Genomic DNA, 22229 nt, shown 5'->3' with positions numbered 1-22229 from the left:
GGAAGACAGCAGCTGGATGGAAGCCAGGCCCCTCCTCCCCTCTCCCTCGGGACTCCATGTAGAAGAGATGGCACCTCTTCATGAGGGGCAGTGGTGGGGGATGAGAAGGAAGGGCCCCTGCAACCCTTGACAATCCACAAAACTGTTTCTTGGTGGGAGATGTTGCAGGTGAGCCTGCGGGAAGTCCGTAGAGCGTGTTTTCAGTTAAAGAGGACTTTCCCCTTGTGAACCCGTGTTGGTTATGACCAAAGACTGTGTTCTCTCGGGTGTTTTTCAGTAACTCTGAGAATGACCTCCATAATTTCACCTGGTGCTACAGTGAGACTGATACTTTGGAAACAAGAGCCCTTCAGCAATGTCGGTAATGGCTCTGCGATAACATCAGTGCCAAATAAGAGAGGACAAAAGCATTTTTATTCTTTTGTTGTTTATTGTCCAGTCCTGAAGGAGCCTGGCTGGCTGGGGTACTGCCAGGTGATCCCTGTGGCAGGTGGACCCGCTGCTATAGATGACTGTTGTTCTCCAGGTTAATCCACCTCCATGGGCTCCACGCTGTTGTCTGGTGGATTAACAGCTGTTGGCCCCATGCCATACTCTGGTGGATCCACCTCCATGGGCTCCACACTGTCCTTTGGTGGGCTGTGAGACCTGGGCCTCGCCCCATGCCTCGGCAGATAGCCATGCCGGCGCCCCATGCCATTCCCCTGTGTGCCCCCAGATGTGTGCTGGGTGACATTGGTGGTGTGAGCACGGGCAATGGCTCTCATGGCAGGAGGGGGCATGTTCCTTGTCATCCTCCTCCACTGCCTCGAGTTCGTCAGGCTGCTGCTGGGAGGTGCCTGCGTCTTTGGTGGATGCTGGAACCTCCTCTGTTCTGTCCAATTCGAAGGTGGCCCACGACTTGCCTCGCTGCCCTGGCTCCTCCCTGGCCGGCAGACACGCTGGAGCTCCACGGCGTTCGCTGGTGGGCCAACGGCCGTGTGCCGCTTTCTGTCGATCCAAGGAGCCTGGTGGGTTGTGTCCGTGGCATGAAGGGTGGCATTCCTTCTCCACTGATCACCCATCTGCAGGCTGCTGGGAGGCCCCTGCCTCTTTGGTGGACGCTGGAACCACCTCTGTTCTGTCCCATGCACAGGTGGGCGTCCACGTGCCTCACTGCTGTGGCTGGTCCCTGGCGGGCTGACCTGCTGGGGCTCCATGGCGTTCCGCCATGGCCCTACAGGCCGGTGCTGCTTTCTGCTATGGGCCGGAGAGGTGCTGTCCATCGTGTTCACGGCCCAAGGGGGGTTGCTGCTCCGCTGGCTCCACGTCCTGCTCCCTCGTGGCTGCCGGGAGTGGCTCTGTGGCATCCCAGGCTGAGGTGGGCCGCCGTCCGCCTCTCTGCTCTGGCTCTTCTTCCTACCAGGCATGCTTGGCGTCTGAAGGCCTCGAAGCTCGGCCCAAAGTGTGGGCCGGCTGCTGGGGCCCTGCTTTTATAGGTGCGCCAAACAATGGGCAGTGAGGTGGCTGATGACATCACAGAACCATGGAGCCATAGAGTGGTTAGGGTTGGAAGGGACCTCCAAGATCACCTAGTTCCAACACCCCTGCCGTGGGCAGAAACACCCTCCCTGGGCTACACCAGGTTGCTTTGGCTGGTTGGCTTTTGGTTTGAAAGGTGCCAGCTTTAGTTTAGCATATCTTCTTTTCTGAACCTGAGCATTTAGCACAGTTTTCCCTCCTGTACTTCGAGGTAATGCTTGAGAAAGCATTTGAATACTATTTTTCAGAGAACAAATAAAACTTTTTGTAAGACTGGGCTTTGTCTTACTGATAGTTAAGTATACGAGTAAGCATAAGGGAGTACAGTCTATTCAAGACATTCTTCATGCATTTTAAACTAGCGAAATGAGACAACCAGAAAGGGTGAAATGCAGTTTTTTCCTGTTTCAGGAAAAGGGTTGTATGGATCAAGACAAGGATTTTTCATTCTTTTAGGAAGCAAGTAGAGAGAGGTGGTGGAATTTGCAAAGCTCAGGTGTGCGATGGGTTTATGTCAACCTGTGGTACTCCTCCTTTCAGTCTTCGTTTGGCAGGCACTGCGGTCCTTACAAGTAGCTATCGTTTATCTGCTAGAGCTTGACGCAAAGACATCTTTCCCTTGTTGAGTGACTGTTTTGAGAAAGTGTTGGTTGCTACCACTTAGGAAGTATTGAGGTACTTATTTTTTTCTCTTCAGTTAGATAAAGTGAGTGATCGACAGGAGAGCATGCTGAGATAAATATGTGCTTTAAGTATTTTAGAAATGTTGTTTTAAAATGGTTTCTTTCATGTGGAATTGACTGATGTGTGTTTTCCACATATGTATCCCAACCAATGACTACTCTTTTATGTCAGTTAATGTCTTGGGAAATATTATTCATTTGGGAAAGCAAAGAAATTATGCTAGGATTAAACAGGAATAAATGGAAGTTAATCTAGCGTTTGAACTTCCAGTTTACCTGACAGTATGAAAGGAGTGGCCTTGTTTCTATCTACAGCTTCCTGAGGAGGGCAAGGGAGGTGCTGCTCTCTTCTCCCTGTGATCTAGTGACAAGATGTGTGGGAATAGTTCAAACCTACGGGTCAAATAAGGTGGTCAAACACTGGAACAGGTGTTCTAGAGAGGTGGTTGGTGCACCAAGCCTGTCAGTTTTTAAGAGGCATTTGGACAGTGCCCTTGATAATGTGGTCAGGCAGTTAGACAGATGATAGTTATAGGTCCCTTCCAACTGAACTTCCTGTTCTGTTCAGAACAGTTCTGATCTATTCTATTCTATTGTACTCTATTTGTAATCATAGAATCTTGATTACCTGCAGTTTGGCCAGGTTTGACATGTTTTTTTTTTCCCCCCTTAACTGTGGACAAAGCAGCTTAGACATTGTCTTCCTGTTATGACATGCACCTAAACCAATCCTCCTCCTCCTCGTTCTGCACTGATACTTCTGAGTCCAGACTGGATACAGGGAATGTGGCACTGTATAGTTGAAATGTCTGTGGTCAGCCTCGGTCCTGCACTGTGAGATCCATAGTTAAGTGTCTTTGAGTTCAGATCCTGAAATGGATGTACATTTGTTTAGCCAGAGCAGAACTGAGGCAGAGCTACAGTCCTAGGTGCTGAGAGAGCAAAAGTCCCCTCTGGTTTTATTCAGCTTCCTAGTATTGAGACTTGAGAACTCACTGCTTTCACTTTCCTGTTCTTGAGGCAGCAAGCAGCATGTAGCCAAGCCTAAACCTTTTTTTGGCTGTAGCTGAAATGCGGTGAAACTTTTTGAGCTCGGAGGGACAGTTGGAAAGCTGGTGTGATTTCGAGTGCAAAGAGGCCCTCCAACATTATCTGAGGCAAAGGAATGTTGAAATTCAGCGTGATGTTTAGAGAAGTTGCAAAAACTATCTGACTTTTGAATTGGTGGTGTTTCACTAATCTGTATGAAAACTGCCAGATCTGGGAACTCTGGGCCAATGCTACTGCCAGTCCATGTCCTACCTCTGTATTTTTCTTTTGTGATCTGTGCAGTGGCCACATCACTGTCACACACAGCCATGATGTGCAATGTGGGATGGGGGTAAAATAACAGCTTGTTCTTGCTTCTGAAGAGAAATGAGTTTGCTGCTTGCTGTGTTTTATCTCCTGGAGCAATCTGCCTTTGGCTGCTTGGGAACGGACAGTGAACGTTAGTTTCCTGTCTAGGCTACAGTCCCATTTGGTGATCTTCACAAGTAGTTCCTAGAGTCTTGTTAGTTATTTTTAAACCTTCTTTGAAGTATTTACACTTAGGAATAATCAGTTTGAAACTTGCTGCCACTCGAGTTTTAATACATCTAGAACACCACATTCCAAGATCGGGACTATCAGCTGTTATTTCACTGGGAATTGTTGTAGTTCAGGTTGTGCGGTGCTCAGTTCTGAACGCGCGCCAGAGATGAAAAGTTATTAGAGGAAGGCAAAGGCAGGGACTGGGAGAATTAAAAACTGCCCACTGTAGTAGATGATCAGGTTCGAGACCATCTAAAGAACCTGAAGGCGGACAAGTCCATGGGACCTGATGAGGTGCATCCGCGGGTCTTGAGGGAACTGGCAGATGAAGTTGCTAAGCCACTATCCATCATATTTCAGAAGTTGTGGCAATCTGGTGAAGTTCCCAATGACTGGAAAAGGGGAAACATAGCCCCCATCTTTAAAAAGGGGAAAAAAGAATACCCAGGGAACTACAGGCCAGTCAGTCTCACCTCTGTGCCTGGCAAGATCATGGAGCAGATCCTCCTGGCTACTATGCTAAGGCACATAGAAAACAAGGAGGTGATTGGTGACAGCCAACATGGCTTCACTAAGGGCAAATCCTGCCTGACTAATTTGGTGGCCTTCTATGATGAGGTTACAGCATTGATGGACGGGGGAAGAGCAACTGACATCATCTACCTGGACTTATCCAAAGCATTTGATACTGTCCCACACAACATCCTTATCTCTAAACTGGTAAGACGTGGTTTTGATGGATGGACCACTCGGTGGATAAGGAATTGGCTGGATGGTCACACTCAAAGAGTTGTGGTCAACAGTTCAATGTCCAAGTGGAGGCCAGTGACAAGTGGTGTTCCTCAGGGGTCGGTACTGGGGCCAGTGCTATTTAACATCTTTGTTGGAGACATGGACAGTGGGATTGAGTGCACCCTCAGCAAGTTTGCAGATGACACCAAGTTGTGTGGTGGTGTTGACAGACTGCGGGGAAGGGATGCCATCCAGAGGGACCTTGACAGGCTTGAGAGGTGGGCCTGTGAGAACCTCATGAAGTTCAACAAGGCCAAGTGCAAGGTCCTGCACGTGGGTCAGGGCAATCCCATGCACAAGTACAGACTGGGTGGAGAATGGATTGAGAGCAGCCCTGAGGAAAAGGACTTGAGAGTGCTGGTGGATGAGAAGCTCAACATGAGCCGGCAATGTGCGCTTGCAGCCCAGAAAGCCAACTGTATCCTGGGCTGCATCAAAAGGAGCGTGGCCAGCAGGTCAAGGGAGGTGATTCTGCCCCTCTACTCTGCTCTGGTGAGACCCCACCCGGAATACTGTGTTCAGCTCTGGAGTCCCCAACACAAGAAGGACATGGAGCTACTGGAATGAGTCCAGAGGAGGGCCACGAAGATGATCTGAGGGCTGGAGCACCTCTGCTATGAAGACAGGCTGAGAGAGTTGGGGCTGTTCAGCCTGCAGAAGAGAAGGCTTCCGGGTGATCTTATAGCAGCTTTCCAGTACCTAAAGGGGCCTACAGGAAAGCTGGATAGGGACTTTTTACAAGGGTGTGTAGTGATAGGACAAGGGGCAATGGATTTAAACTGAAAGAGGGCAGCTTTATGTTAGATATAAGAAAGAAATTCTTTACATTGAGGGTGGTGAGGCACTGGAACAGGTTGCCCAGAGAAGTTGTGGATGCCCCATCCTGGAGGTTCAAGGCCAGGTTGGATGAGGCTTTGGGCAACCTGGTGTAGTGGAGGGTTTCCCTGCCCATGGCAGGGAGATTGGAACTAGATGATCTTTGCGGTCCCTTCCAACCCTAACCATTCTATGATTCTATGATTTTTGCCTGTAGTATAGATATTTTTCATGTTTGGTTTTATTTAACATGAAGCTAATTTTTTCTTTTGATGGAATCAGTATATTTGTGAGTGATTTGTCTTTAGACAGAATAAATACTGAGGAGAAAGACATATTTGTAGCTTTATTTGAAGCATAAAAATTAATCTGTCCCGGAGGTGTGATAGTAAGAGTCTTGTATAGTTTCAGTGAAAAAAAGCAAAGTTTCAATGTTGATATTTTTTCCTTACCAAAAATTGGAAATTTCACAAAGCTTCTGTGAACTGCTGTGGTTTCTGGTGTAATTCTTAGGAGAACAAATTGGTGATACAACAAATTACTTGCAACTCTAAGAAATGTATTTGTATGAGCGGCTTTAATGTTTTATTTCTACTCTGGTAGAGGTTTCTCAGATTATAAGGATGGATTCCTTGGCAGCCTCACCTAAGGGAGTCTAGCAAGTCTCATGCAAATAAAAGCCCCTTCAGAATAATTGTTCCATTTCTCTTTCTCTCACTCTTTTTTTGGTGAGATTTCTTTACCTCAAGGGTCTTAAGTTGTCAGACTTTTGATCTATACCATTCTACACCTGTGACAAATGAACTTTTGCCTTGGCTTAGGACATACTTAGTAAATAAATACCAGTGTTACTGTCCAACAAATAATTTTTCACATTTATTTAGCCATGGTAGCGCAGTATTAGTGGAGTGATAAGGAGTCAGAGATTCTCCTTTTCTTGAAAGCACGAATGCTTTAATAGGGAGGAAGGAAGTCATTTTTTTCTCCTAAGCTTTTGTTCCATAGTACCTGTTTTGTTATTTTAAATATATGCATAAAGATAGAAAAACGTTTATTGAAAGAAACTTCAAATACTGTGTTTACATGGGGTTGCTTCAAATTAGATTGCAACCTTGTGCAGGACATATCACAGAGACTGTGAAAGATTTAAGCTAAATTTACACTAGAGAGAGTTTATTGCTACTCTTCTGTGGATGCAACTTGCACTGACGAGAGTGAGTGCATAAACTTTGCTTGGAAGCATACTTTTTTGTCGTCACAATTATATCTATTCAAGATCTTTTGCTTAGTTTAAAAGGGGGAGTGAAGTATGCATCAGTGTTTCCCAAATGCTTTTAGTGGGTGTTAAGTCTTCATCCTTAGCTTTAGAAAGCTTGGCTATGGAGCAGTGGAAGGCAGGACAGTACAGGATCTGGAAATCATCTCCTCCATCAAACAGAGGAGTTGAAAAGAGAAGGAAAGCCAAGAGTTTGGCCTGCTGTCCTCAGGGGTACTTGGGCAACGGTTAAATCTGGGGATGAAAGGGTATTTTCCTTACATACCGCTGCTTTGTGCCTTCGGATTTTGAGGTTTCCTCTCTGGAAGAGTGAAACTTCCCTGGCAGCACTGAGGCATTTATAAGTCAAGCTTTTCCCCATGAAAGAAGGTAAGTTGGTAAATGTGCAAATAAACATTTTTGCAAATGTATAGAAGTTTAGCAACTAAATACAGCAATATTTCCTTTTAAGAGATTTTTATGTGTTAAATTTTACTGTAATTAGTTTGTTTTGTCAACAAAATCTTGAAATGGAACTGCTTTTAAACGTGGATTTTCTTTTTTTAGCACTGGTTGGACCATTCAAAATTCATTAAGAAGCAAATAAAAAGTAAGTACCGCATCTCTGCCTGTTTATTTTGTTACTTCTTTAAGGATTTGAATTTAGAGTCTTTGAACGTGATTGTGAATGTTTGAATATGGCCTTTAATGGAATAAATTTTTCTTAGGAAATAGGTTTAATTTAATGTTGAATTGGCTGACTATGTCATATCTAAATGCAAAAGTACTTATAAGCAGTAAACCAGCCTTTGGTAGCCCTTGTTAAACATGTGCTGTTTATCTGAGGCAGAGTAGGTTGCCAGGTAATTTCAATTTCATCTGTGAAATCAGGTTGCCTGGACACAGACTGCAGTTTCTGTCACTGCTTCTGATCCAGAACAGATTTCCTAAGCTTTTTGCAAGGAGTAAATGGAAAATATTTCGTTGTATGACAGTTAACCTCTTACATTTATAAGGTATATTATAAGTAAAACTAGCAGAAGTACCTGCTGTTTCATCAAAGGGAGTTTTGGATGAAGGGGTTGGGTTTAGCCAAGTGAGTTGTTTGTCCAAATTGGCCAGGGCAGGCAAGTTGCTTCTGGATCTCTAATAATCTGGTTGCAGGCTTGTGTACAGTACAGCATCAGCCCTAACGCATTTTCTTAATATACTGCAGTTGGCAACAGCCACAGGCCAACTGATAATACTGCATTTTGCAAGGAAATTGTTGACTCCCTTGCAGGACCTCACAGAGATGGGTCTTGATTGCTTCTGAGGTGCTTTGCCTTTCTTTCTAATAAGCGTCCAAGTATCTAGGTGATTTTTGGAAACGATGGAGGAGTTCTTTGAAGGCCTTTAGGATAGTTTGCTTTCAGCCTGCAGTGTGTGGGTGTCAGTCTGCTAGAATAGGTGGTAAAAATAGCTGCTATGGGTAAGATTTTGGTGGTTGGCTTTCTCTCACCGTTTCGTCACATCACAGACTGCTTTACCCTAAGTGACTAAGTGATTTGCAGGTTTGCTTTCTGTGATAGCTTTGTCCTTTTCTTGATCTGTCTTAAAATGGGGAAAATCAATGATTCTGTAACACTTTCAACCAGTTCAGTTGAACAGTTTTGTCTGTGTTTAATCTGTGAAGGGCCTGTTTTAAAAAGAAATTTGCCAAGCCTTGCCCAGAGGAATGCCGAAAGGGAAGCAATTTGATGAGTGAAGATCTGTCTCACAACAGGATACTTTTCTTTACCTTGCATTCGGCAGGTGCTTTGAGAGGAGTTCCTCTTTCAGGATGGATGTTGCTCACTGCTCTTTTTTTCCCCCCCAGCAGTGGGTAGGTAAGAGGCATTATCTGGCTGATGCAGACCTTACCAGTGGTGCCTAACTGTCAGCCTAGGGTACTATAACCTGTCTTCTAGGAGCTATCATTGGAGACAACGTCAAAGCTCTAATTATTACAGTTTTAGCTGCACGTCATTTAGTAGAATGGATCATTGTCTTGGTTTTGGCTGGGATAGATCTAATTTTCTTCTTAGTAGCTGGTATAGTGCTATGTTTTCGGATTTAGTATGAGAACAATATTGATACTACATTGACATTTTTAGTTTTTGCTAAGCTGTCAAGGACTTTCAGCTTCCCATGCTCTAGCAGGTGCACAAGAAGATGAGAGGGAGCATAGTCAGATTAACTGACCCAAACTAACAAAAGGGATATTCCATACCATGTAACATCATGCTCAGTATATAAACGGGGGGGCTTTATATACTGACTGGGGCGGGTGGCATGATTGCTGCTCAGGAACAGGCTAAGCATTGGTCAGTAGGTGGTAAGCAATTGTGTTGTGCATTGCTTATTTTGTATATTGTTTTATTATCATTATTTGGGGATTTTTTGTTTGGTTGGTTGTTTTTTTCCTTTCTTGTTAAACTGTTTTTACCTTAATCTATGAGTTTTTTTCCTGATTCTCCTTCCCATCCTGTTGAGGGCAGGGGGAAGTAAGCAAGTGGCTGCCTGGCGCTTAGTTCCATTGGGGTTAAACCACCACAGTCATTAATAGGCACGTACATACTGTGTTCGTGTGGTGTTACAGAAGACCTTAGAAAGGTGTGAAAAACAGTCATTTTTCCAGCACTTAATATACCAGCAGGCTATTGGTCTGAAAGATGAGGCTTAGGCAGATAAGGATGCATTGGTCACAATTTCATGGTAGCTGGGTAACGTTTTATTATCTGTTTTACATAGGAAGTCAGACCTAGCATTCACCTTCTGGCATTAGAAAACAACAATTCTTGCTACTCCACTTTGTGGAATTTGTTAGCTTTCTGTGTTGATGGGTGCCTTCCAGAGTCCTCTCCAGCACTTTTCACTGTAGTTATCTTACCTTTTCTCATTCACGTCTGTCAATCGAAAGCTGATCTTTGGGGTGGGGATTTTTTTGGAGTTGTGTTTGGGCCTGGTAACAGGAAGCATCACCCTCTCCCTCCCTTTCCCTTCCATCTCATCCTGCCCCAGCGTACCATGAACTTGCTGTCATTCAGAGCTTGCTGCAAGGCACACTTCTCTGAACAGAAATGTGTTTGCCAAATGGACTGCTGCTTGATTAATCTAATCATTAGAGTGTCATAAAGTATGGTAATAATCTTTTTTATTATTATTATTATTATTATTGCATTTTTAAATTTAAAAACATGAAATATTTGCTTCTTTGAAGACTTGAAAAACATACTTCATTTTGGGTTTCTTGGGCCGTGGAGTGGTGGCTGTTGTTCTACCTTAGCAGAACTGCAACTAGCGTGAACTTTCTTTTTCCCCTTTTAAAATCTCTACATATACAGTTGGACCTCCATACACCTTGCATTTTCGAATTAAGTACTATTCGTCGGAACCGAACAACCTTCATGAGGAGTTTACAAGGTAGGAACTAAGCATGATTAACTGGGTGACTGGCAGAGGGGTAAATAAGACATCTAAGGTACGTGGGGGTACTGTAAGCAGGTGATTTGAGCTTTCATACAATGAGCTTTCATACTAGCTTTTTCACGAGAGTGGTCATTGTGTCTGACAACTTAGGTGTTTTCTTACTTTCAGATAAACGTCGTGCTTGTTATTTGCTGCTGAAAAACATTCATGGACCTCTCCAAGTGTTTTAGTCTGTGGGAGAGGCTGTGTTCTCGTGCTTTAAAGTTAGCAAAGGGAGGCAGCGTTGGGTGGGGAGAGCTGCAGCTGGGAGGCAGCTGCTCTTTACCCCAGCGACACCTGCCATACCTCTGAGAGGATTTTCTATCATGTCCTGCTAAAATGCCAGCACTCTGCTTTGTCCCCCTTGCTCTGACACTTGGGAAGTGATTTAATAATGGTACAAAAGCCACAGAATTGTGGGAATAGACAGCTTGAGTTCTTGGTTAACAGCTGGTTTATTAAATCTCTTCCACTTACCCACGCGTTCTCTGTGGTGTAAAAGGTGTAAAGAATGCATTGTATAAAGTCACCTTAGAATACCTTGAGGTCTTTTGTTTCAATCTGGCCATTTCAATCTGGTTTCAATCCGTTTTCTGGGCTGTGTGGACTACACCTTGCTGGATTCGAAGCACCCTGGTGTGATCTAGTGAATGTTCTGAAAATCAGGAAAGGAGCAGCTGAGGAAAAGAATTTACTTACCTTTTGTATCTGCCAACTTTGTGTCTTCTTTGTATAGTAATCATCTGTCCTGATGTTATTTTATCTTTTTTGTTGTTGTTGTTCTGTTTCTCACCATAAGGCACTTTCTGTGTCTTCTAATCTGCTTGGTAATAATCAGTGTACTTCCAGTCAGCCTAAGGTGTTTAAGGATTGTTGAGTGTTGTAGTTCATGTGCATGTGATGTTCACATTAAACTTATGCCTGCAGTCGTATGTTTGCTTCCTGCTGTGTTGACCATGTATTTTTTTTTTTACTACTTGAGACAAGATTAAAGAGCTAATTGTCACTACCTTATGAGATTGACATGGAGGCTTGAATATCCATTATGAATTTGGTGCAGCAGTGTTAATTCAGTAAAAGAGCATATTCCTATACAGTGTATAATTAACCTATAGAACACCCTGCCACTTACGTAATTGAGTATAAGATCTCAGAGAATCCAAAAATTTTGGATGATTTTGGGGCATCTCTAGTGAGAAAATGCAATTAAATTAGTAGGAATAATATATATTTTCTGAAAATTGATGTAAGTCTTCATACATCAGGGTGCATGTCTGACAAGTATTACATTTCCCCTGTGGTCAAATTATTCCATTACTGTCTACCACAAGATTTCTTGCTTCATCCTCTGAAGCATATGATCCTAGTCACTGTGAGATGTGTGTTTCTGAGCTATGTGATCATTGCTGTGATCGAGTAAGACATTTCCTCTGAAAGTATTAAACTCTGATGCTTTGTGATCTAATTATTGCTGAAAGGTGGCATTTCAGAAGACTATTTTAATTAGAAAAACACTTCAGCTAAATTTTCAGTGTTAAGAACATTTTTTTTTTAATTCTAAGCTTGACAGAAGACCACTGTGAAACTATGGAAGGAAAACGAAAATGAGATGGAAATTGATTCTACAGTGAACAGAAAGTTGCATTTTTCTTTTTTGGTGTGGAAAGTAATTTTGAATGTTGCTGTTTTTTTTAAGAATCTTTATGCTGGCTGGATCGTATTTTCCATGTATCATGTTGTGTAAAAGGTGAAGACTAGCAACTACGTACTCTAGAATTATTCCAAGTCGAAATGGATTGGGAGTAAGAGGAGGAAGAAAAATTATGATTAACAGTAACCATGAACTGGACTGGTTGGAGGGGTGTTTGGAATTCCTTGTGGAGACCTGTTTTCTAGTAGACTCCACTTTCTAGTGAAGCTGTAAACATCCCATTCTCATAATAAGCACAGTAGTGGGGAAACCCTTCACCCGCTCTGTCTTTCCAATTTAAAAACAGTTGAAATCCAGTATGTTTTGGAAGACATCTTCTGTGACATTTATGGGACCTGATTAGTTAGTTTAGTTAGGAAAACAACAGAGGAATATGTCTCTACGTGTGTGTCGTGGAGAATTTTCTGCGGTAGTTTGCTAATTTGGGAAATATTAACAATGGAGATGCCGATGCTTTGTCAGTCTGTGTGCAGAAAAGGAGCAAGCGTAAACTGTGCCAACCAGAGGAGAGCTGCCGCGCTGCACAGGCAGGCTGACACTGATGCGAACACTGCCCAGATCTTTCTTGCAAATCTAGAAGAGTTCATGGGATTGTGAATCGTCAGGGGTAAACAATAAGAAGGGTAGACAAGTATATTTCCTGTTAATCTATGCAAACCAGTACCTAGGTTTGATTGACAGGTCAGGTATTAGCGAAGTATTTGAATCAGAGGGGTGACACAGAGCTAATGTGGACAAATCTAACTGCCTTAGCGTATCATGAGAAGTCGTCTTAATCTTCCTGTTTGTTTCTGTTCTCCTGTCCCATTCCCACTATTCATCCTTCGCCACGTCCACATCACCTCCTCTGTGATGAAGAACACTTTGTCTTTCTAGCATCCTCTGCAAAGATAGCAGAGGTTTACTTTCACGTTTACTGAGCTGGCTCTGAGCAGTGCTTCATGCTTTCTTCTCTGGAGTCACTTACCATTGCAAGCCTCATGCCGCAGTGTCCAGAGCAGTGTGGGACGTGCCTGTGCCATCCTGTCCTGTACAGAGCTCTTGCACGGTCTGGGGCACTTCTGCGTGCCTCAGACCTCAACTCCGAGTGGCTGTAAAGCAGGAAACATGCCTAGAACTGAGGAGCAGCAAGACCTTAAGATTACTGCTACAGTTTGAAAGCTGTAGATTCCTACTTGGCCTCCTAAATAGATGTGTGGGCTCTGTGGAATTCAGGTTTCTTTTATTCAGAACTTTCTTGTGATTTTAAGTGAAAATTCAGTCTGAGCTTTTCCTTTTGACCAGTTTGGACTTTTTCCATGTTCTGTATTTCTGTTTGAGAAGGTAGCCCTTAAATCTTCATGCCTTTATCTGTGTTTTGTCTCTAGATCCTATAGTTCAATTCTTGCTTTAATTGGGCAAGACCCGGCTCAGGAGAACTTTGAAGTGTCAGTAACATTTAGGTCGCTGTGGTGTGTGCTCAGGGTAGAGCACATCCCTAAACAGCAAGGCTTTGGATGTGTCCTGAACACAGCCAGTAAATGAAAAATGTTCTTTTTGATTTCCGTGAAAGCTGTGGGGACTTCGAAGGTTGTAGGTTGTATCAGAGTGATGCCAAAGGCCCTTTTTTTTAAGCACCAGTTAATGACAATGTTGTGACTACTCAATGAAATGAAATATTTTTCCAGCCCCTGGGGCTAGAAAGATGACATTATATATTCTTTTGACTTTATGAATTTTTATTTGTCAGGTACCTGTTTGTATTACAGCTCCGGCAAGATATTCTTTCAGGGAAGTAAGTACCTCTTTGATCTTGCAGCTATAATTTAAAATATTTATAATATTTAATCAGTTAGCAATTTAAAATTTTACTTTAACTGCGTGATCATTTTAATTGTTTATGGTATTTGGGCACAGATTATAAACATGGTTTACAGTGCTGTGTACATTTTTTTCCCTTTAGAATAGACAGATATATAACTTTGTGTGCATCGTGACTATATTATTGACAAATAGAATGGGTAAACATCTTTGATGGATTGACCAGGTGATGGAAAAGTATAAAGAGAGCAAAGACTGTCCTGATTTTTGTGACTTGAAAATGTTAAGATGAGCTTGCTCTATTTTTCATGGTATGGTAGGCAAAATAGAGGAGGAAAAGATGAAGAAGTGCAACACTTTGTGTACAGGTCAATCCTGCAAACGTATTTTGTGTGTTTATAGTCTCACCCAATAAATTCACACCTCCTCTATTTTTTTTAATTACAAACCCAAAAAAACTCAAAACCACATGTTCTAAAATACAGTGTTGGAGCAAAAATGGTTTCTTAGTCAATTTAATGTTGTCTCTGTTAGTTCAAGCTTGTTTTATGGTGAAGTGTATCATGTGTTTAGTGCTAATTAGAATGTACCAAATTAGGAAATAATCATATGTAAGTAAAAATTAATTGTAGACGTTTCGTATCATTAATAGCTTGTGGAAGTTAATGTTCCATTTCATATATCAGACTACTTTTTAGCTTTGTTGCAAGAGGAACTTGCTGAGAAAAAAGACATGATTTTATATCTTTCTTTTTTTCTTTTTAAGACTGAAATGCCCATATGAAACTGCTGTTGAACTAGCAGCTCTGTGTCTTCAAGGTATGGAATCTTTCAAAAGTGTTTTGTCTTAATGTATTAACTCACCTACTAGTTTCTTTTCACTCTTCAATACTAATGATTTCTCATTGATCATATCTAAACAGCGTTTCTTTACCTGAGGAGAACAATTTTAGGGAGATCGCTTTCCTGCTTTCTGAACTTGTGAACTACATTAGCCAACGTCTGCACGCTTGCCAAGGGAAAGCTGCCTCAAAGGCATGGATAGGGAAAGGTTTCATGGAAACCAGGGGCTGACCGGGGAAGAAAGACCCCAAATAGTTCCTCGCTGAGGGAATAGGCTGTAGTGTGTGCACAATGTTACCTCTTTAGCCTGAAGAACCAACAGGCTTTGTGGCAGGCAGATCCCTGAGGGTGTAGTTTTGAACATGGGCTGCCTGGCCAGTGCTTGGGAGAGCGAGCCTCTGTGATGCATGACACAGGAGATGGTTACATGGCAGGAGAGAGGGGATGGCAGGCACTGGAGAGGAGAGATTAAGTCTTGTGGACTAAGATTACTATCTCAGGAGCAAAACAAAAACCCCCAAAAAACAGGACACTAGATTTCATTAGTTTATTGTAGGAAAAAGTTTCAATTTTTTTGTTGCTGCAAACACATTCATGCAAGTATTCATTGAATTTCAGGCAATTTGTTTTGCAGATGGGAATGAAGCTCAAATCAAGTTCTTTTTTTTTTTTTCTAAAAGAAAGCGCAGTGTTCTGGACCATTCGAGGCATATTAGAAACAAAATGAATCAAAACGAAAAATTCTCTTTTTGTTCCACTGATGGTTGGTGATGGCACGTGGAGTACTTAGGCAGAGTCTCTTAGTTAATACAGGAATGGAGATAACTCAGTGATTCTAGATGGACTTGACAGTCAGAACTGGGATTTCAGTTCCAAACACCAACAGGTGTAAATCCTACGGCACTGAGTTATTTCTCATTTTCCACTTACTCTGTTGGATGTGCAAAGAACTGCTGCAGGCAAACTCCGTTTGTCTGTTTGACAGAGAGAAAATCTGAAGCCCCTATGTGATGCATGATTTCCATTTTCAAAGATAAAAACACCAGTACCCTCACCCCTGGTCTAAGCAAGGAGAACCAAGCAAAGAATAATAGGTTGATGCCTCAATATTTTAGGTAGTAACTGACACCTGTTATTATTATTTAAATTTAATACAATAGCCATCCATCATGTTTATAATGTCCCCAACTAGGTACTGAAACTTAATGCTTCTTGATGCTGTCTTGTGGGAACATATTTAAATTGTGGTGGCATTTTTATAGTTTTCTGCTATTTTTGCAGTTTCACTTTTCCACTGTTTTGACATTATAGCAATAGTTTTTCTAAAATTATTTCATTATTGCAACTAATTTATTTATCTCTGCTGACATGTGCTATAATTAGCATTTTTATTACATTTCTTACATTTTATTGACATAAGAAGCTTTTAATGAAGCAGAAGAGTTTAAAGAAATGTCAGATGATTCCCTCCTCAGTAGGTTACATGTACGCTGTGAAATCCAATCTTGCTCCTTAGTGTTGCTTTGCTAAGAGGGAGGAAGAAGTTATAAAAGGCTATTTAGAAATTGATGCACTAACCCTCTGAAAAGCCTTTTCTCTTTACAGGACATCTTTAAACTTCATACATTTTCTTTATCAAGGAAGTTGTTCTGTTACAGTAATTCTTTTTATTCTAAACAACAGTTTCCAAGGCTGGTGTTTTGTGTGACTCATCATTCAAACGTAAATTGTTGGTTTGTTGCCAGTCCCATGAAGGAACTTGTGTAGCAAATGAGATCGATCTGTAGTGTAGGTGAACTTGTGAAGCAGTTACATAATGCCGTGCTTCACTTGGGGACTGTCTACTGAAAGGTTGTAATCAAACTTGAATCGTCAGTGCTAGAGTGAGGTTTTAACTACCTCATTAGTCTTGCGTGGCTTTCGTATTTAACCAGATATACTTTTGAAACTACTAATTAAACTTAAAAGGAAAACTTTTTCTCACATCCCCAGTTTTCAGTTCTAATCATAAGACTTCTTCATGGGATAGTGTAAACTCTTTTTTTTTCCTTCTGTGTAAAAGAATCAACAGTATATTTACAGATAAACACGATTTTGCAGTTTCCAAAAACTTTCTAGGAAATTTCCTTTTAAAAATGTCCCCCAGTTTATGCAGTTCTTTATTACACAACACAGATAATGTATAGAAATGCCTTATGTAACATCCTTCCCCACCCTACCCCCCTCAAAAAAAAAAAAAAAAACACCACAGCAAAAAACACCAACAGAAAAAAAAACTGGAGGAGGGGCATGCCAAAGCATGATACTTCGTCATAAAACCGCAAATGAAGAGATGGGTCCTCTGCTGTGCCCTTGTGTTGAAAAATGTTAGTGCTGCTGAGCCATTGGTGGAAGGCAGTAGTGAGAACATCCTCATACAGAGCCCACGGATTCCCCTTTGTCCACTGCCTCTCTACCATGTGTGAGGAGCTGATGAGACTCTTACTGGCTTTTATTCTCAAGACTTGTTTCTTGGAGATCAAAACGATGATGTCGTTTGTTTGCCTGAAAGTGAATAAATAGTGAGTGCAGCTATTGAGAAACGAGGGTGATATTTTTTTTGTGCCTAATACTTCTGCCTTAGCTTCTATGTGTATCTTTTGTCCTATGCGCTCATGATTCTTCTCATGCTTACACGTCCTCTTTACAGCACAGTCAGCCTTCATTCCCCGCCTTCTCTCTCACTTGACTAGTAGAGAAATCTCCTGTGTTTTTCCTAGATGGTTGTCAACACATCAAACTCCAGTTTCTTACTGTTTTTTTTCCTGAAGTCCTCCTTGCTAGTGCGTTTGTTGTAGCTCCCTCTTATATACTGGAGACTGGACTGCCAGTAATTCTTAGCAACATCTGTGTTCAATAGGCTTCGAACTTAGATGAGACAGAAGCAGAGCTGAGATGCCTCTGTTAAAGACGTGTAGATCAGAATACTGTAACTCACCATGGAAGATTACCGTTGAAGAGACAAAATGTGCGTGACACAGTAGTTAGAAATGAACATCAGTGAACTGAATCTGTTTAATATCCTCAGGAATGCTAAATGTTTGAGCAAAGCTCAAGTGCTCAGAACCACCTAGTAGGTGTATCAGTCAACAGGTTGCATTTTGAATGTAACTTCCTATTTTCTAATGTGTCCTACTAGGTATTTTTGAAGGCTGAGTGTGAATTAAATTTTTGCAACTGTCATGTGTAAAACTGCCCTGAAGCAATCAAACTGTTTCTTCAAGGGATTTCATTTCCCTCTATGCCTTTTTTTTTTTTTTTTTTTTTAAGAGTAGTAGTAGTAGTCACGAAACACTGACTGAAAAAAGCCTGGTTTGGAATCACATCATGTGTCAAGTGAGATTCCAGGAGCAAAACATGTCACAGGCACAAGACAGTTAAGGGAGTAAGTCACTGAGATGCTCAATACTTGCATCTCCTGCTGAGCTCGGTAGAGTTTGAAAATGTTCTGCTCCTAGAAAAGAAGATACCAGACCCTAACTAAATAAGTAGAAAGTGACACCTCCATTGTGTTAATGCTTCAGCATTTCTTTCCTTAAAAATTACTTAATCTGAATATTACACCACCACTGTGGTGTTAAAAGAAACCCCACAGCTTTATCACTGATTTCTTGAGACTGGGTATTATCTTCATGTTTTGACACGAACAGTAATGTAACAAAGCATGCAATAGAAGGAGGAGTGCTTTGGAATGAAAAGTATGACCTCATTGCAATGAGAGGAAGTTTCAAAGTAACCTCTTCTGAAACAGTAGTGGATTGACTTGTTTTTAATAGAAACTTTTTTTTCATTTAAATGCTTTAAAATCACGAGCAGTGGCTTTAGTTAGGCTAGTTTAGTTCTGACATTCTTAAATGTCAGAATTCGGTGTCATAACCTTACACTGCTCCTGCAAATGTGTTTGTCTGACTTGCTGTACAATCTGGTTTGAGTTTGTGGTTGTGTTTTCAACTTACAACATGAGCACAAGCATATTCTTCTACAGCATACTTAGAAACTTGTAAACTATCATTGTCTTTGTGGAGATTATGGAATTAAATGTTTCTGGTCATCCCATGATCTTTGTGATTTTAACTTTTCAACTGATTGATTGCAGCTGAGCTGGGAGAGTGTGAGCACCCAGAGCACACACCAGAACTCGTGTCTGAATTCAGGTTTGCACCAAACCAGACCGAAGCAATGGAATTTGACATTTTTCAGAAATGGAAAGAGTGCAGGTAGGATACCTGTGTGGGAGTGGTGTCTCTAGCAAAAGGAGGTTTTCTTCTCTTCCAAAGTCAGTCACAAGAACCCCTGCAACAGACATAAAATGTCGATTATGTTTGTCAATTGAGAAATTTTCTAGACAGACTTTGAGCCCTCCCTCGCCTTAGAAATGGCAAGCAGTAATTTAAGAAAGATTGGCAGGGTGAGTTTTTCTTTGTTTTTCTTTAGGCGCTTTCATAACAGTTTAAGCAGTCGGATCTTTTTTCTGTTTGAGTTGGAAACAAGTCTCTTGCTCTGTCTTTGGCGCATGCACACATAAAGTTTCATGTTCAGGGTAGTAGCAAATAGTTTTTCCTGTCTTTTGTTAAAAAATGTGTTATATTTTGGGGATGTTGTTTTACCTGAACTTTCATCCTTATTGGCAATTTTAGACCTTTTTCAATTTTCATCACTCTTATTTTCATTTGGAGCGAAGAGGGTAAAAACATAAGCTAAGTGTGAAATACCATTTACTGTCATTAAGATTGAGGGCTCAAAGAAAAGGGTTAGGGGAATGACTTTAAAAGGGACAAAAATTTCCTACCGTAAAATATATTTTATGCTCTTAGGGGAAAGAGCCCAGCGCAGGCCGAATTGTGCTACTTGAACAAAGCTAAATGGCTAGAAATGTATGGTGTAGATATGCATGTAGTCAAGGTAAGATCCATGTTATTCTTAATTTTATGAATGTGGGGTCAGAACATTGAATGGAGATGCTGTCTCAGGCAAAACAGTCTCGACTCAGGGAATTTCAATTAATTTAAGATACTGCCAGTGAACATAAACATTTAATTGCTGATTTGGATCCCGACCAAAAAAAAAACCCAACAATAAAACAAACACAGAAACACCTTTCTTCCCCCTTCCCCAGCTCAGTGTCAGTCTAACACCTCTCCTACCCTCTTCTTAGTGTCAATTCCCCTCATTTTCCCTGCGGGTTACACTCAGTCCCTCCCAAGGCAGCCCACAAGGTTGGAGTCATCTGCACAACAGTTTTTGTGCTGCTTCCTGCTTCTCACTCGTTTTCCTCTGTTGACTTGTGCTTCTTACTGCTCCTCTGCGGCTGCACGGGTCACCCACAGGCCACTGTCCTTCAGGGCTGTCCCTGTCTGGGCAGGGTTTCTCTGTGGGCTGCAGTCCCTCGGGGCTGTCCCTGCCCCAGTGTGAGGCACCTATAGGCCATGGCCCCTCAGGGTTGCCCCTGCCCTGGTGTGGATCAGTCCCTCAGAGGTGTCCCTGTTGCAGTGTGGGTTGCCCCTGGGTCATGGTCCCTCGGAAGGACTACCTCCTGCAGGGAGAGTCTTCTCCCAAGAATGTGTCTCCAGCCATGTCCACCCCAGTGTCCCTTTCCACATGCCTTTCCCCATCTCCCTCCAATTTTTCCTTTTGTGTCTTCTTTCCCTGGCAGCTACTGCTTGCTCTGAAACACATGAGACGAGGTGTGGTTTCTCCTGGCTGCAGTGTTGGTGCAGGGCTGTTTCCGTGGCCATCAGAGCCATCTGGGACAGCACGTGGCCTCCGCCCATGCAGGATACCCCGCAGCACCCTGTTGCCAAAACCTGCCAGTTTGCACCCAGTACAGATGCATGTTCTTCTGCTCTGTTATGTTAAAAAAATATGCAAACTTTATTGTTTAGTTTAAAACCTATGGATTTTGACATGCTATTGTATTAAGATTTACACTCCTAATGGCATATCAGTTACTGATTCTGTGCTTGCTTGCAGGGAAGAGATGGCTGTGAATATGCTCTTGGACTGACACCAACAGGCATATTGATCTTTGAAGGAGCCAACAAAATAGGCTTATTCTTTTGGTAAGCTGGATTTTTGTTATATTCCTTTCTGTTAAAATGCTGACATCTTTCTCCTTTACATAGTGGAGTCTTGACTATATTTTGTAATGTGGATTGAATCCACAGGTTAAATCTGAAGGTAAATTGGCCTGATTAGAAGTACCACTCTGAAATATGAAATATTTGTTGAAAAATAGTCACAAAGATTACGAAATATTATTTTCCCATTAATTTTCTTTTTGCTTCTTGCGTTTAGGCCTAAAATCACAAAAATGGACTTTAAAAAGAGCAAACTAACGCTTGTGGTTGTAGAAGATGATGAACAGGTAACTTTCTTCCCTTACTTAGGCCTGATTCGACAAAGTGTGGTGTGTGCTCAGGCTGTATTTCTCCTACTGAGGACAGTAACTAATACCGTGCATGCCAACTGCCAAAGCTTTTGTTTCTGCATTTAGGGCAGAGAGCAAGAGCACACGTTTGTCTTCCGGTTAGACAGTGCCAAAACGTGCAAACATTTGTGGAAGTGTGCAGTGGAGCACCATGCTTTCTTCAGACTGCGGGCCCCAGCAAATAGTAAATCTAGTCGGTCCGACTTCATAAGACTGGGATCACGCTTCAGATTCAGGTATTTAGTGAAGTAACAGCAATGTATTTGTGTTCATGCAGAGGAGGAGGTGCAGCATCCAGCAAAAGGCAGTAGTAGCTGACTTTATTTTTTTTCTGTATTTTAAGTGGGCGGACAGAGTATCAAGCGACACATGGGACAAGGTTACGCAGAACTAGTACATTTGAAAGGAGACCCAGCAAGCGATATCCTTCTCGAAGGCATTCGACATTTAAGGGTAAGTGTTTGTACATGTGTTCACTGAACCGGTCACGCAGGTGTCCTGTTAACTCATATAAATGTCATATCACAACCATAAAATCTGTACCACAGTATAAAAAAAAAAAAACAAACAAACACATCAGACCACCTAAAAAATCAGACTGTACATGCTTTTTTCCTCCAAAGTTAGAGTCTGTAGCTTGTATCTACCATTTTTAATCTCTCTCTGTGCTTAATTCTTCTATCCCTCATCTATGGAAAAGGAGCTAGCTATGGTTTCTTTTGTTGCTCCATTGAGGAGGGAAGAAAAGTTGCATCAAACTCAATGAAGAAAAGCATGTAACATTTTCTTTGAAAAAGTGTAGTTGTCACATAGAGTGAAGCAGTGTCCAAAAGCCTCACTGACTCACTTGTCTAGCCATACGGTTTTATTGAGCAGTCTCATTATGCAGTTGTTGCTGCTTTGCTGACTGTAATGGCATGTTACCTATCTGGATTCTGACCTTACCTAGCTTTCTCTGGGAGTTGAAACGTGCTGAATTTGAATGGAATGGCAAGGATCTGATTTCCCTTGTGGTTTTATCATTTGTCCTTCAAAACTTAAACTAAGATTTTTATTCCTTGTAGAAAAACCTAGGAAGGAGCACAGCAAGACAGCCTCCTCTAAATTCTGTATTGCTTGAGGCTGGAGGTGTAGTTTATGTATGGAGCAGGGTGAGCTGTTGATCCCTTAGGTTCTTATTCTAGGAATGCAAAGGAATGCAAAGACATCCTAAGTTCCATGAAAAGTCCTTGTGGTATTATGGGGCACTCTTATATCTCATACGCAATGAGTGGAAAAGGG

The 22229-nt window shown here is 41.9% G+C and overlaps 1 protein-coding gene across 2 annotated transcripts in view; it reads left to right on the top strand.

The window, feature by feature from the left end:
• Nucleotides 1-22229, top strand: part of EPB41L4B (erythrocyte membrane protein band 4.1 like 4B) — a 183343-nt gene that overhangs the window by 64940 nt on the left and 96174 nt on the right. For both annotated transcript variants that reach the window (XM_086609114.1, XM_086609115.1), the window contains exons 3-12: nucleotides 7207-7249; nucleotides 10005-10083; nucleotides 13569-13613; nucleotides 14406-14458; nucleotides 18618-18738; nucleotides 19336-19423; nucleotides 20492-20580; nucleotides 20816-20885; nucleotides 21015-21184; nucleotides 21292-21401. In XM_086609114.1, coding sequence (XP_086465240.1) covers nucleotides 7207-7249; nucleotides 10005-10083; nucleotides 13569-13613; nucleotides 14406-14458; nucleotides 18618-18738; nucleotides 19336-19423; nucleotides 20492-20580; nucleotides 20816-20885; nucleotides 21015-21184; nucleotides 21292-21401 — 868 coding nt within the window. The remainder of the gene's footprint in view (nucleotides 1-7206; nucleotides 7250-10004; nucleotides 10084-13568; nucleotides 13614-14405; nucleotides 14459-18617; nucleotides 18739-19335; nucleotides 19424-20491; nucleotides 20581-20815; nucleotides 20886-21014; nucleotides 21185-21291; nucleotides 21402-22229) is intronic.

This window comes from Tauraco erythrolophus, chromosome 3 (assembly GCF_009769465.1).
Source record: "Tauraco erythrolophus isolate bTauEry1 chromosome 3, bTauEry1.pri, whole genome shotgun sequence".
Taxonomy (NCBI): Eukaryota; Metazoa; Chordata; class Aves; order Musophagiformes; family Musophagidae; genus Tauraco; species Tauraco erythrolophus.
Note: the sequence above shows the minus strand (reverse complement) of the source record. Positions and strands in the feature narration are given on the sequence as shown.